Below are 15,778 nucleotides of genomic sequence, written 5' to 3' on the forward strand. Positions count from 1 at the left end.
TAGGATCACAAGTCTGCATCTTGTACAGCAATTAACCACTAAGAAGAATATATGCAGTGTATTATTTGTTGAAAAATAAAAAATAATAATAAAAACAAACAAAAAAAAAATAAAATTAGCAAAGAATTATTCCAAAGTTATTCTGTGTAAGCAAATTTCAATGGTAGAAGATGAGCATGAGGAAAATGAAGGAGATAGCTTCTGTTCTTTCAAAATCAAGCTAACATTATGTCAAATGACTTATGAAAACAAAAATGGACATGAGGAGATATCCTAGGTCAGAGCTGACTGGGCTTCTAAGGGTCATTCCATGAACTCAGTGTACTTCAATGACTTGTACAGTGTGCTTCCTCAACACTGCAGGCAAAACCAAATGGAGTGGGAATAACCAACTTGAACTCAACTTAAGGAACCAACTCCTCACATATGGGATGGGGTCCTAGATGCATGCATAAAGAGAAGAGGAAAAAAGATACAGGAGTCAAACTAGAACAACTGGCAACTGACACTAGAGGCTGCATTTTTAGATTTTTATTTTTAAAGTAAATATAATACTGGGATGGATAACAAGCCCAGAATCAAGCAAATACATAAAAAACTGCAATAAGCTCGATCTCAGCCCAACTTTACCCTTAGAGAACACACTGAATATGACCTCATGAAATAAAAATTTAACTTTGGTCCTTTACAAGTCTTTAGGAAGTTCAATAAAAATCAACTTTTGTCTGAGCTATTTTCAATATACACTCGACTAAGCAAGATCCAAGACTCGGTTTGTTTCATAAATTTAATAACACAATGGGTACCAAATTGTACTTCAAGCTCAGAATCAACCAAAAATATGATCATTGCCAAAACACAAATTCCAAGATCTGTCTACTGATTCCATAACTCTCCTCTGGCAAGTTTATCTTCACTTAGAAAGTTATATAGAATGAACTACTTCTAGGCAGGAAGGCAGAAAGGCCCCTGAAAAGATGCAGAAAAACTGAGAAATACAAGCAAAAACCCAATGACAGAACAGGAACAATTAAGTGGCCAAAGAGTTATAGACCCCGGAGTAAGAATCCAGTGTCCACACTGAGCCTGCCAGGGCCAGATGGCCATGATGAGCCGAGGAGTACAGTTCTATAGCCCATCCCCACCCTTAACAAAAGCACACAGCCAGGACAAGTTGCGTGTAAACATAAACAAAATCATGTGCAAAGATAAATGAAAGCAACTGGTCAGATAGAGTTTCCCAATACAAAATAGTTTTCTTTAAATAAAAGCCCTTTTATAATGGCAATCAGCTACTACCCAAATCAAATAAAGAGAAGAAATAAACATGCTTAAATTTCACAATAAAAAATCTAAAATATTCTCAGAGAGGGAAGAAATCATAAAAATGGCTGAGAAAGAAAGATTCAGAATAATACTTTTAACAAATTCTTGAATACCTGGGAAATACCTCCATAAATTAAGCCATCAAGTCCACTAATCATCTTACAAAGATGAACAGTAAGAATGATTCTGCATGCTAAACTATGGTATTACATTTTCCATTATTTTTACTCAACACAAGATGATGTCATTACTGAGGGACATGTACATTTTCTAGTCTACAGAAATCAGCCCTGTAAATTCAAAACTATTGATAAAAATGTTTCACAAATTTAAAAGAGATGGGAATAATCTCATTCTAACTAATACATAACACATAACATTTCTGTTTTAAATTCTACAGAGTCACAACTGCAAAAATTAACAGTCTATTGTAATACAGGAAAGTTGTCTGTCTGCTCCTATGTGGCTAAACTATTAGAAACTCCTACTCTGCCTCCCACTTTCATAATCCAGGAAGAATTAGAGGTTGTCAGGGGAAACCAGAAAACAGATAAGCATGCTTTCTCAATCAGTAACCTTAACAATATACATAATTTAAAGTCAAGAGGCTCTGCTTAGAGGTTTGTAGCATGGGGACTCTCTAATCACAAAGCACTGGTGCACTAACAGTTGCCATTTCCCTCTGAATCAAAGGTATTTTAAAATGTGTGTGCAAGTTCCAAGCTGCGTTCTGAGCACATGCTATGAATTTTGGAAAACTTACCTGATTGCAGCGTTCTGTGTCAGATCCCGCAACATGGGAACAGGAGAACACACTACTCTGAAGGGAAATGAAAAAAGAACCATCCATCTATTTGTAAATCATAACCTGTTAGGTAAGTGGAAGTAATATGTTGCTATGCGTGTTAGGCTTTAGAAAAATCATTAAAATATACTAACAAAAAACAATATGACCACTTGTGTTTTTAAAAGTGACCTTGTCTTCCTTATTTATCATCTCATAAACAGAAAACAATCATGAGCTGATGTCAGAATTTGTAAACTAAAAAATAAAAACCCACTTCAAATCAAAAAGGGGAGAAAAGAAAGCATAATGAAAAAAATCAAATGGGTAACCATTAGCCATAAGGTATTTACATTCCTTAGTGAACAGAAAATGCTACTGTAAACTGTGCAGAAGATGCCAATAAACAACCACAAAATAAAAACATCAAAGTAGTTCATGGGTTTGTCAGACTGCAGTGCAACATGACCTCTCACAATCTGCTGCTGGGATTATAACACAGTGTAACCACTTCAAAAAACACCCAATAATGACCTAAAAAAGATGAAGATACACATGCCCCATGGTCAACAATTCCATTCATGAATATATTCAGAAGCAGCAGGTCTCTCAAATCCAGTTGTCAAAACTTTACATTCTTAAAAATTACTGAAGACTTTAAAGAGCTTTTGCTTATGTTGGTTATCCCTATCAACATTTATCTATTAAAACTAAGAAATTTTAAAAAGACTAAATTAAAAGCAAACCTGTCGTATGTTAACATAAATTGCATTTTTTTTTTTTTTTTTTGGCAGAACCGGGGATTGAACTCAGATCCTTGCGTTTGCCAATCAAGCGCTTATCCTACTGAGCCATCTTCCCGGCCCCATAAATTGCATTTTAATGGAAAAGAATTTTTACAAAGTGAAACAATTTTTAAAAATTATTTCACATTTTTAAAAAGCCAGTATCTGGCTTGCTATCTAACTGATAATTTTCTTTGCTTCTTACTGCCATTTCTTAATATATTTGATTAGATTTAGCCTCTTGAAAACACTGCACACTCAAGAAACAGAATGAGATAATCAAGTAACATCTCAGTATCTGAGATTATGGAAATAATTCTGACCCTATGGATGCCTCCAACAGAGTTCCAAGGGCCCCCAGGGGCCCCCTTACAAGGTGCTATATGTCAAGCCTCTTTTAGTCCAACAAGGTTTTTTTCTCTCCTCACTTGTACTAGAAAATAAAGTATTAAGCAGCAAGGCTAACTAAACTTCCAGTCACCTCAAGTATATACAAATGAATACTTACTGATCTGGAAGAACAGCCTCTTCATTCAAAGAAAACTTGCCTTGAATCCCATGGCAAAGTTCAGGTGGGACGTCCACTGGCTATGGAAAGATGCATTCCTGATTATACTCTATATCCAAATGAGTGGAAAATGGGACTCAAGAAGATACTTGTACACTCAAGTACACAGGGGTATTATTTTAAGAGCCAAATGGTAGAAATAATTCAAGGATCAAGACATGAAGAGAGAAAGAAAATATGGGTTATGAATATAAATGAAAAAGTATTAAGCCATAAAAAGGAACACAATTTTGGCACATATTACAACATGGATGAATCTTAAAAAAAACTTACATTATATAAAAAAAGTCATACATAGAAGATAAAAACTGTATGATTCCATTCACAGAAGGTACCAAGGAAGAGGCAAATTCATGGAGAAAGAAAATAGAAGAGGCAATGGAGTGTACAGGGATAGTGGAATGGGTAGGTATTGTCTGATCTTGTTTAATGGGTACAAATTTTCTCTACGAGATGAAAAAGTTCTAGACATAATAGCTGCTAGGCTTTACTAAAAATTCTTTTAAATGCATTCTTCATTAACCTGGTGTATATCTTACCTCTGTGGAACCTGTTCGGTACAGCTCTGAAATGAAGTCATGGAGAGGGTGATGCTTCCCCACAAACAAAACATCACCTCCAAGGCTGTTTCTTCTATCTGAGATGAAAATAAGGACAGAATAAAAACCACACATAAAGTATCTCTACCTACAACTCATGTGGTTTTTTTAAATTGCTTTTTTGTTAACAGGGATCAAACTCAGGACCTTGTGCTTGCCAGGTAGGTGCTTATGTTGCTGTGCTATCTTCCTGGTCCTTTTATTTTGGGGAGAATATAACTGAGAAAAGCTTCTGAAGGGGCCAGGAAGATAGCTCAGTAGAATAAGTGCTTCCCTGGCAAGCACAAGGGCTTGAGTTCAATCCCCAGTTCTGCCAAAAGAAAAAAAGAACAGCTTCTGAATTTTAAAAACTTAGTTCTAGCACACTGTTTACAAATTCGACATCTTAGTATACAAAAAATATATGCATTCCCAGTGGAAATACTAAGTATATCATCTGATGATAATGATTATCCTCAAGACAGTTGATAAACTGTTTCTTACACACATAAAATGGTACAAAATAAAAAGTTTTGATAGAGCTTTACATTTCCCTGTCTAAATACTTTTTACTTGCACAAAACCCCACTTTTTATGCAAGTAACATTTCAAATGAGCATTCAAGGGGCAAATACTATTTTCAGTGGAAGAAACAAGCACATTCTTTTTTTTTTTAATATTTATTTATTTTTATTTATTACATTTATTTATTGTGTGTGTGTGTGTGTGTGTGTGTGTGTGTGGCCAGCTCAGCCCACCAGGGGGCGGGGCTGGCTGGCATGTGGTGCTGGGGGATCGAACCGAAGTCCCTGTGCTTTGCCAAGCTTGTTTCAAGTAGGTGCTTTAGACCACTGAGCCATCTCTCCAGCCCCAAGCACATTCTTAACAGGCAAAAAAATACCTTTTATGTGTTCATATCACACAATAAAAAAGCCAAAGGATATCTTGGATATGTTGCTTTTCATAACTTTAATGAAGATGCATGTTAGAAAACTAAGTGCCACTCAATTTATAGCTAATACATTTGGAAGCAAAAAGGGAAATGTGACACACAGGAGGGATACCCTATTTTGTAGAGATATGCACAGCCTACAATACACGGTCTCGGTGCTAACTGTGCACCTTGCAAGTCTTACTCTCTTCTGTAGTGAGGTCTGGGTACACCTCTTCCAGGGCAGCTCGCAGCCTTCGCTCATCCACAAAGGGCAACAAAGCAACACCTGGAGAAGCAAACACAAGAACCACTGTAGCTAACACTGACCCAAATAAATCTTTTGATAGACTATTCCCACTGACATAAAAACACTTCAGAATTGAACTCTAATAAATCATTCAGCCAAACTTCAGATGCAAACATTTTGTACATGGTGGTGAAAGAAACATCCTCTGTATTCTTTATATTTGAAAAAAGCTCATATGGAATGCTTTGCTTTCTAAATCTTTGTGGCAATAAAATTTTCAGATGATACAATAAAGGGTACACTGGGCAATAGTCTATGCCCCAACCTTGCTCACTAGAAACCCTATGGAGTCATAGAAGACTTAAGTTTTGCTTTCAACTATGAAAAATACATGAATAAGAAGCTACAGCATCATCTAGCTTTCATTTTCTTATAAGATATAAAATCTTAAAAAATCATCTGCAGATTTTCCTACACTCATCCTCCTGGGCCCTGTGGTTGTTCTGTCAACTTTCTGGTACCTGGTTTCTTCTCAAGAACAATGAGATTATTCAGTTGAAATATTAAGAAATTCTATGCAACTCGACAATAAGAAATGTCTCTTTCAAGTTCCAAAATTCAACAGCAGGCTGTTGGTATTTTAAAGCCTCCTAATTCATTTGTATATAAAGATTCTTTACAAACTTGTTTAAATAACCTGCAGGAGGCATGGAAGATATGGGGCTCATCTATGGGATGAAAATGATCCTTTAGAGTTTGCTGGAATTAAGGGCTGGGTTTTCTGTGGACTTTTATGTGCATAAATTTCAGAAGCTTATCACTGACACAGTATCTATTACTAGAAAAATGAACAAAGTTACCAAAGCACTTATATGTTCTGCTATTATAGTCACAATAGTATTTTGGCTAAATGAAAAATATAAGGCAAAAGCAAAGACAAATGCTAAATAGAGCTACATAAACTATTACCACTGGAAACTATATAGCATTTGACAATTATGAGAAGTGAAAAGGTTACCAAAGTTGTCATTAATATTTCAGCTACTATACTTTCAAAGAAATGTTTAATTTACTATGTAGTAAGGATAATTTTTGAAGTTATAAAGCAAGTAAGGTCTACTATGACTTTTGAAAAACATTAGTATCTATCCACTGACTGAGGCTAATGTAAATACTGCTAAACACATAAAAGGGAAAAAACCCTATGGAGTCATAGAAGACTGTACTTAAGTTTTTCTTTCACCTATGAGAAATACATGATCAAGAAGCTACAATATCATCTAGCTTTCCATTTTAAGATTTAAAATCTTAAAAAAATATCTGCAGACTTTCCTACAATAAGACTTTCCTACACTGTTGACTTCAGAAGCCAAACACAGTCCGTAAGCAACTTGTACTGCTACTGACAGCAATGAGGTTACCAAGCAACAAATCAACCTAGTGACCAGGGTAGAATGAAATGCCTTACTCTAGCGGCAACAGCAAGAGTGCTTGAGAGTGCGTGGGTAGTAAAAAATGAGACTAGCATCCAAACACTTAATAAGCCACATTCATTACCTCACTTAACCCTCTCAACCCTTAACTCAAACACACTGCCGGGGTGGGGTGGGGTGGTTATGATCAGGTAAGCACAGTCACTTTCAGATTATCAGATGTGAGCTCTGCAGTCCAGACTCCAGGTTCAGATCTCTGCTCTGCCACATTCACTCAGGTCAAATTAACTTAAATTCTCTGTTCACACAAAATGTACATCAATCAAAACTACTATGCTGTATATCTATACTAAACATGTACTATAAGGATATAGCACTGTTTTGTTTTAGTACTTTTGTTTTGTTTTTTCCATTTTTTCATGTATTTGGTACAGGGTCTTACTACACAGCTGGGACTTGTAGAGATCCTCCTGTTTTTAGCCTCCCCAGGGCTAGGATTACAGGTGTGCACCACCACTCCCAGACTTGGTAGGCTCAGGGCACCCAGGGGCGGAGCTGATGGGGTATGCAGGACCAGGGATCGAATCATGGTCCCTGTGCTTCCCAAAGCAGGTGCTTAGTCTGCTGAGCTATCTTTCAGGCCCAAGCACTGTTATTAATGCACACATAATGTTAAGTATGCACTCAAGAATGTTCAAAAAGAAGGGCGGGCAAGATAGCTCAGTGACTAAGAACCTGCTTAGTCAAGCTCAGGGACCAAGGTTCCACACCCAGCACCACAGGCCATGCTGGCCTCACCCTCAAGACCAGGCGTGGTAGCACATGCCTATAATCCCAGCGCTGGGAAGGCTGAAAAAAGGAGGATCACTACGAGTCCCAGCTGTGTAGTGAGACCCTGTATCAAATACATTTTAAAAAAATAAAAAATGTTTTTTGTTTTTTTTTCTCCTGCCAGGACAGTCTATATTTATTTATTTATTTTTTCCATAATTTTATTGAGAAACAAATAGCAATGAGACAGTTTCAAATCAAACTGGTAAGACAAGGAAAAAATGTTGAAAAGAACCCAGATATATTTTATTTTCTATCAGTTTATTATGTACTCAACATGGACAAAAATTTAACCTAGTACTACATTGCCATTACTTCCATCACATTTAAAAAATGTCAATGGAGATATAACTACATTTCCTAATACATTTTTGTCCCCTTTTTTGCTACCAGATTAAGTGTAAATATTAATATACAATATAAAATTATTAAATATCAAAATTTAAACCTATCATAAAATGCATATTGACTCTCAAGAAACCCAAATAGCCAAGACAAATCTGAATTTAAAAATTTGTAGCATAAAATTTCTGACCAAAACTTACTACAAAGCCACAGTAACTAAGAGTATGGTACTGGCATAAGACATAACATAGAGACCAACAGAATCAATGAAAAAGCCTCACATATACAGTGAACTGATTTTTAACAACTGTCAGGACTACTCAATGGGAAATAATTTTCTCAACAACTGGTGCTAAGAAAACTGGATAGTCACACATAAAAGAATGAAGTTGGATTCTTTGCTTATACCACACTAAGAATTAACTCAAACATCAAAGATTTAAATAGATGAGCTAAGATCCAACCTACAGAACAGAACATAGGGAAAGATTTACATCAGATTTAGCCATGATTTCTTGGATATACCAAAGGCACAGCAACAATACACAGATAAAATTAGACTTTATCCAAATTAAAAACGTTTGTGCATCAATGGATATCAGAACAAGAGCAAAGGGCCTGGGGAGATAACTCAGTAGAATAAGCGCTTGCCTGGCAAGCACAGGGTCCTGAGTTCAATCCCCAGTACGGCACAAAAAAAAAAAAAAAAAAAAAAGAACAAGAGTGAAGAAAATGTGCAGAATGGAAAAATATATGCAAATCATATGTCTAACAAGGAGTTAATGACTGTAAAGAATTTCAAAGATGCAGTAACAAAAAAAGAAACACAATTTTAAAATGGCAAAATTTAAATATACGTTTGAATATTAAATAGACGTTTCTCTAAAGCCAATATACAAATGGCAAGCAAGAACATAAAATCATGTTCAACAGCACTAATAAACCAGGGAAATGAAAACCAAAAAATACAACAAAATAGCATTTCCTCATTAGAATGTTACGACATGACAATGCTGGTGAAGATGTGGAGAAACTGGAACTGTTTTGCATTACCTTATTTCCCCTGAGTTAAATTACATAGAAAATAGTCCTTGTCAGTGACACAAACTGCTACCATGATAGCTCGTAGATATTTAATTATTTTTTTAATTAATCCAAGCAAAGATGGAAGTATTTCCTTGTGTATAATATTTAACAAACACATAAATATATTTACTTACTTCCCATAAACCCATTATTTTTGCTTTCCCCCATTCTCCTATGCTTCTTTCTCACATCAAAACATCCTCTACAAAGCTCCTTCAAAACCCACCTGAGATGCCAACCTGTCCATACATAAGAATGCTTCCTACAGCCCCAGGGTACCTTTCTCATTATCACTCCAGGGAAGTAACTGGAAATCTCTGCTACCAAAGCAAACCAAAAGTCAATACTAGAAGCTTGTGAGATAAAAATTCTCAACCTGTAAAATGACTACTTATGCCCCTCTGCCCCACCATTCTTCATAACTCATTTTATTCATTGGTCATCCCCACCATAGGAGTTCATCAAAGAAAACTGAAGACATGGTTTTACCAAACTTGCTTACCAGCCTAGAAAAATGCAGCAGAAGAAAAGGTTAAAATGGTCCACTGAAAGGAGGCTTTGATAAGAAACAATAGCTCGCTTAGTGTCTGGCTTTCTATAAGAGTTTTATCATTTTTTTACATTCACTCTCCAAGATATGTTAAGTGATAAACAGCACTTTAAGTTCAGTACTAATCCTATACTCCCATTCCTCAAAAGAAAGGTCTGTTAATAGAAGAAATAAGAGTGACAGGTAAAGTTATGACCAATGTTAAGTATTCATGCTAAATAAAAGTTACTAGTATACTTTTCAAATGTTTCCCCACAATATCCAGGTATGGTGGCATAGGCCTGTAATACCAGCACTCTGGGAGGATGAAGCAGGAAGGTAGCCAAGCTCAAGTACAGTGAGGGCAATTTAGTGAGACCCTGTCAAAAAAATAGGAAGAGGGCAGAGGATGTAGCTCAGTGTTAAGGCCCAGGATTCAGTCTTGAATGGATGAGGGAGAAAAAAACAGTTTTTAGCACTGAGACAGTTTTCCACAGAAAACAAGTGAAGCCTGCATCGACATTACCCTGTTTCTCTCCCAGAAATCTTGAAAGGTAATAACGAACTACAGGGTAGAACAAGTATACTGAGTAATCACAAGGAAACAACAGACTTAAATCACTCACATACTTCAAACTAGTTAACCATTTATTAGAATGTTATAATTAAAATTAATCATGGTTAATTATAGGTGGGATGGACAAATGCCAATTTTTATATATACTATATTTCTAAAAAAATTTTTTCCAGAATTCTTTCATCCCTTAAATAATGACTGCTCAGTTTTAACGAAAATTAAAAAAGAAGAAAGAATATCTAGATTTTTTTACCTTGCCATGCATATTTCTTCCCATTCAAATCAATAGCAAAGTCTTCAGGGTAGAAGTCAATTATACTAGAATCCTGTACCAGGGAGAAAAATAAAGAACCAAAACAAAAGTCACATCACTCTGTTTAAAAGCATTTGCTATGACTTCCATTCAATTTATCAGAGCTGAAGAAGAAATGAGGTCCATTCCTTTCTAAAAAATGTTAAGCAATGAAACCATTAATTCCAGGAGTAGTAAAATGAAATTTACAATTGTATTTGAAAGATAAAAAGGAGAAAGGAAATGTAGAAATGACAACTGTGAGCCACAGGCAGGCAGATAGATAGTAAAGGATTTATTTCCTTTAACACTCTGTACTTCTGGACTAGGTCTTACACTTTCTTTCTAGCACACAAAACCAGTTCAGATATGATTTCAAGCAAGTTAGAGCTCTGAGCTCCAGAAGCCATCATATATGACTGAAACAAATAAAGACTTACACACAGGCTGACCACAAACCGATTTTATTGGATAGGGTACTCCTGCCCAAATGAAGCAGGGATAAGAAGTACATGTTGTAAAAAAAAATATATCAAAGAACTCAAATTCTTTATTTCTGGACCTCAGTTCTTTTAACTGTGAGATGCAAAATCAACTGTGACTAACGTGAACAAAATATATGACAAAAACCCAGTTACCCACCCACTCAAGGTATCTTAATACTCACAGGATCACTCATGAGCTTCCGCCATGATGGGGGTAGAAAGTTACCACTTGCAGCTGGAAAAACTCCCATAAGTTGTTCTAGTGGTTTAAACTACAGAAGAGAAAATAAGTTAAAGACTTAAAATTATTGTTAATTCAAAGTTCTACTGTTTTATCAATTCTATCTAGCCAAGCTTACCGGTTTTGTGCCCTTCTCAAAATCAGAAGGCATATCTGCAATACCTTCAAAGTCCGAAGCAAATGGAGCATAATGGAATGGATAATACCACTTCCAGGAAGCACAGCCCTAGAATCATTAAAAACATAGACAACACATACACACCTTATGTTAATGATGGACATTGGAAAAGAGATGATTCATCTATTATAATACTCTATATACTATATTTATAAAACCCATGACATGACAGTTAATCTTCAGTGTCAACCTGATAGGATTAAAAGACTCCTGGAGTGGTGACTGGATTGTGAGGACACCAACCTCATCAATGGTTCAACCCATTCATGAGTTCATAGCTGTACAAGTAATTAGGTGGGACCTAGCTTTAGGAAATGGGTCAACAGGCATGACCTTAGGGAACATATCTGGTCCCTGGCCTTCCTCTCTGACTCTTCCTCTGCTCTCTGCTTCCATGAGCCTAGTAGCTTTTTTTCTGCCATGCCCTTCTGCTATGATATTTCTGCCTTGGAACTGGCCAACTATGGATTTAAACCTTGCATACTGTAGGCCAAAATGACTATTTCTTCCTTTAAGTTTGTTATGTCAGGTATTCTGTTGCGGTAATGGAAAGCTGCCCAATATATAACCTCTAGTGTGCATTCCACATAAAGTCCACCAAAAAAATGCACACACACTTCAGCAGTTCACCATTGAAATAAATGGCTACCACACTAAGCATCTCTTAAAGAGGCCAAAGTAACCTGTATTAATCTCATGAGTACTAAAATATTTAAATGAGTCTTTCTTTTCCTGATATAGGCAAACAATGCTAATTTGTATCCATGAATCATAACAATTGTTTTGCTTAAATTTGAATTTTTTGCTTTCTAATAGTGGCTCCTTAAATTAATTCTGCAAAATATCTTTAATAATCAGTAGTTAAAATCAAATTTTATATTCACAAACCCAATTTGGTGAAGATCTCTATCGTTAAGATGTACTTGGTGGCATTTCTTCCCAACTCTAGAGCTGCCATCATCAAATAAAACCAAGAGAAGCATGCATTTACTGAGCAAGGAGGTGGCTGGGGACAGCACTGGAATTGTGGTTCCAAAGTTAAACAACTTAAGTTTCATTTTACAAACCAAAATTACTTTTTCCTTTTGAGACAGGGTCTTCTTATATGGCCCAGGTTGGTCTTGAATTCCTGACTCAAGTGATCCTCCCACCCCTGTCTCCCCAGTGCTAGAGAGACAATGTGCGAGTGCCACAGTGCCAGCACCATGTACCACTATATTTTCACATTAACAGCTTTCTCTTGACAATAAATTTGATTAAACATCAAAATGAAAACAGAAGCAAGTTACATTCACAGAAAAGACTTTTTTTTGATGGAACTGGGGATTAAACTCAGGCCCTTGTGCTTGCCAGGGAAGCACTTATTCTACTGAGCCATCTCCCTGGCCCCAGAAAAGACTTTCTGACATGTGTTTGGACTCTGTGCCTAACGAATTAAAACCATGACAGCAGGAGAAAAACATGCAAATAGAATATTTCACATTATGTACTACTTATTTAGGGCATTTCATTATGTGCTGCTTACCAACAAATTTTATCTCTCTGGTCAAATCATACTTAACCAGTATATCTCACAGAATGAAGTGAGATATCAATTACTGGGCACATTTCTCAGTGTGTCAGCAGGCTCTCTCACCAACCTAACATCCCAATTATTACAAGGTTCAAGTCAGATACAGATCAACTGGATCAGAATTCACTTCCTGTACCATGACCATGTTAGGAGGAGATGGACTGTTCAAACTCCTCTTGGATGCTCACTGGTCTTTCCCAGAATGTGTCTTTTGTTCTCTCAGTGACTGGCAATTAATTTTCTGGTTATTTTTAAACTCCAATTTTTAAGCCCCCTAAACATCAATCTTCTTAAAGATATAATGTGTAAAGTTACTCAAGTATAGTTGGGTGTAATGGCTCAAGCCTGTAATCCTAGCACTCTGGGAAGCTGAGGCAGGAGGATGGCAAGTATAAACCCAGCTTGGACCACTTATCAAATTAGTGAGACATTATCTCAAAATAAAAAGACTAATGTAGTTCAATTGAAGGCACTGAGTTCAATGCCCAGTACAACAATTTAAAAAACAAAAACAGGGCTGGTGAGATGGCTCAGTGGTCTAAAGCACCTACTCAGAACAAGCTTAGCAAAGCACAGGGACCGCGGTTCAAACCCCCGGCACCACATGCCAGCCAGCCCCGCCGCCTGGTGGGCTGAGCTGGCCACACACACACACAAATAAATAAATAAAAATAAATAAAAAAACAAAAACAAGTATAGTCATGATACTGAAAATTATTTATTACAACAAAAATTAGGTTTATTTCTATATTAATAACCAAGGAATTTCAAAGTCTTCACAAATATATGTGGTAAAAAATTTATGAATATAAAACTTAAAAAACTGTGTTTATTTGAGGATATTCAATATTATAATTATGACATAAATCATCATCGTTCTAAAATGACTAGCTAGAAAATTAGAGGAATATATTTGTGTACCTGATAATAGTATCTAAGAACCCAGCAAAGTCCTTCAACATAAGACTGTACAACTTTACGACGGAATTTTTCATCAGCTGCATCAACGTCAAACTTGTTCTTATAGTATCGCTGTTTCCAACCAGCTTCCCATAACCTGAAAGGCAGGTGGTCAGTTTAAACTGAATACACATGCAGTATATTCCAAATTGATTAACATTTACTATCTGTAAGAAATTAGAATGACTTACACAGTAATACTAATAGAGAGTCCTTTACTTGGATTTATCAACTTAAATCCAATTTTTAAAAACCCCCAAAACTAGGGGCCGGGGACATGGCTCAGTAGAATAAGCACAGGCAAGCACTAGGGTATGAGTTCAATCCCGGTTCCACCAAAACAAACAAACAAACAAACAAACAAACAAAAACCCAAAACTGATTCTGATAGGACTATTATAAAACTGCAATAGGAAAAGACAGAAAATTATCAATTACCAAGTATAAATACAACATTTACTTAAATTTTAATACTGCTTTATATTTTTTCAATTAAATAATACTTGTAAAACTGTTTTAAGATTCAAATACTAAAAATTGTTTTTTAAAAGTTAATTTTGAAACATAAAAAATGACTTATAAAATCATTTAGGAACCCTTTCTATTCTTGCTTGAACCTTATTCTTCTTTGAACTAAGAGGTATTCGTAGTTTAAGGGAAGGAGACTGTATACATACATTCTATCTCCTTGTATTTTCTGTCTCTGTCTCTGTCTCTTTTTTTTTCCTTTTCTATGTACTGGTAAAATCTAGAATAGGTCAATTCATCTAATACTTATCATTAATTGCTGAAAACAGAATGTCAAGAAACTACACTTTTGCCAAAGTCTATGATTTTTTTGATAATCATTTTCACTCTCTAAAAGATTCCAACATGTAATTTAACAAAAATAAGGACACCAAGGAACACACACACACAAAAAAATCAGAACAGATCAAGAACATTAAGATGATTCTCCATTAAAGGCTCTTTTCCATGTGCACCAGAACTCAGACATTAATTGTAGTCATGTTTTAAAATACACTATACTTTTTGGGTTTTTTCTTTTGGGGGTGGGGGTGGGGGGACACCGGAGATTTAACTCAGTCTCTTGTGCTTGCCAGGCAAGCGCTTATTACACTGAACCATCTCCCCAGCCTCCAAAGGATTTTTTTTTTTTTTTTTTTTTTTTTTGGTGGCTCAGGTACCCTGAAGGGTAAGGCAGGTGGAGCTGGGGACTGAACCACGGTATCCTCAACATACTATTTTTAACCCCCTAAAGGATTCATTGAATAACGAGAAAAATCCTATATCCATAATGCAGATTGTTACTGTTTTACAAGAAGATACTAATGAAAGAAATGCTAACAGCCCCAAATATTTCTATGTTGATTATCTTCAGTACCAGGAGCAAAATCAAATTACTAGTAAACTACCAAGATCATGAAGGTTGGGACTGAGGAGATAGCTTGGCAGTCAAAGCACCTGCCTGGCAAGTGCAAAGTCCCCAGTTCAGCTGGCCCCAGAACTGGGCATGGTGATGCACCCCTATAATCCCAGTACTGGGGAGGCTGAGACAGGAGGATAACTACAAGTCTGAAATGTGTAGTGATACCTTGTATCAAATAAATAAATTTTTTTTTTAAATCATGAAGGTTACATGTTAAGTAAAGCAAACAAGAAACGTATTTGAAGAGGAAAGGCCAGAGCTACAGGCACAGAGGATGAAAACTAAAGTTCAATGCCTGATCACATGCTTACACAGATCTGTCACCAAAGGGTATCAGAAAAATGCAGACTATCATGGCCCTCAGGAAGTTTCTAACCATAAAGACGAGCTGCACGTTCATGTCCTGTAAAAGGAGCACCAGCAATGGGACACTATTGTCTTGTTCAACATTGAAAGATGTCTGGGCTGGTGAGATGGCTCAGTGGTCTAAAGCACCTACTTAAAACAAGCTTAGCAAAGCACAGGGACCGCGGTTCAATCCCCCAGCACCACATGCCAGCCAACCCTGCCTCCTGGTGGGCTGAGCTGGCCACACAA

At 36.3% G+C, this 15,778-nt stretch overlaps 1 protein-coding gene across 2 annotated transcripts in view; it reads right to left on the reverse strand.

The window, feature by feature from the left end:
• Positions 1-15,778, reverse strand: part of Xrn2 (5'-3' exoribonuclease 2) — a 91,534-nt gene that overhangs the window by 34,395 nt on the left and 41,361 nt on the right. For both annotated transcript variants that reach the window (XM_004635585.2, XM_023720146.1), the window contains 8 exons: positions 13,714-13,849; positions 11,160-11,267; positions 10,983-11,072; positions 10,277-10,349; positions 5,178-5,261; positions 4,003-4,100; positions 3,404-3,483; positions 2,090-2,146 (listed from right to left, as the gene is read on the reverse strand). In XM_004635585.2, coding sequence (XP_004635642.1) covers positions 2,090-2,146; positions 3,404-3,483; positions 4,003-4,100; positions 5,178-5,261; positions 10,277-10,349; positions 10,983-11,072; positions 11,160-11,267; positions 13,714-13,849 — 726 coding nt within the window. The remainder of the gene's footprint in view (positions 1-2,089; positions 2,147-3,403; positions 3,484-4,002; positions 4,101-5,177; positions 5,262-10,276; positions 10,350-10,982; positions 11,073-11,159; positions 11,268-13,713; positions 13,850-15,778) is intronic.

Source organism: Octodon degus, unplaced genomic scaffold (genome assembly GCF_000260255.1).
Source record: "Octodon degus isolate 3935 unplaced genomic scaffold, OctDeg1.0 scaffold00073, whole genome shotgun sequence".
NCBI classification, from domain to species: Eukaryota; Metazoa; Chordata; class Mammalia; order Rodentia; family Octodontidae; genus Octodon; species Octodon degus.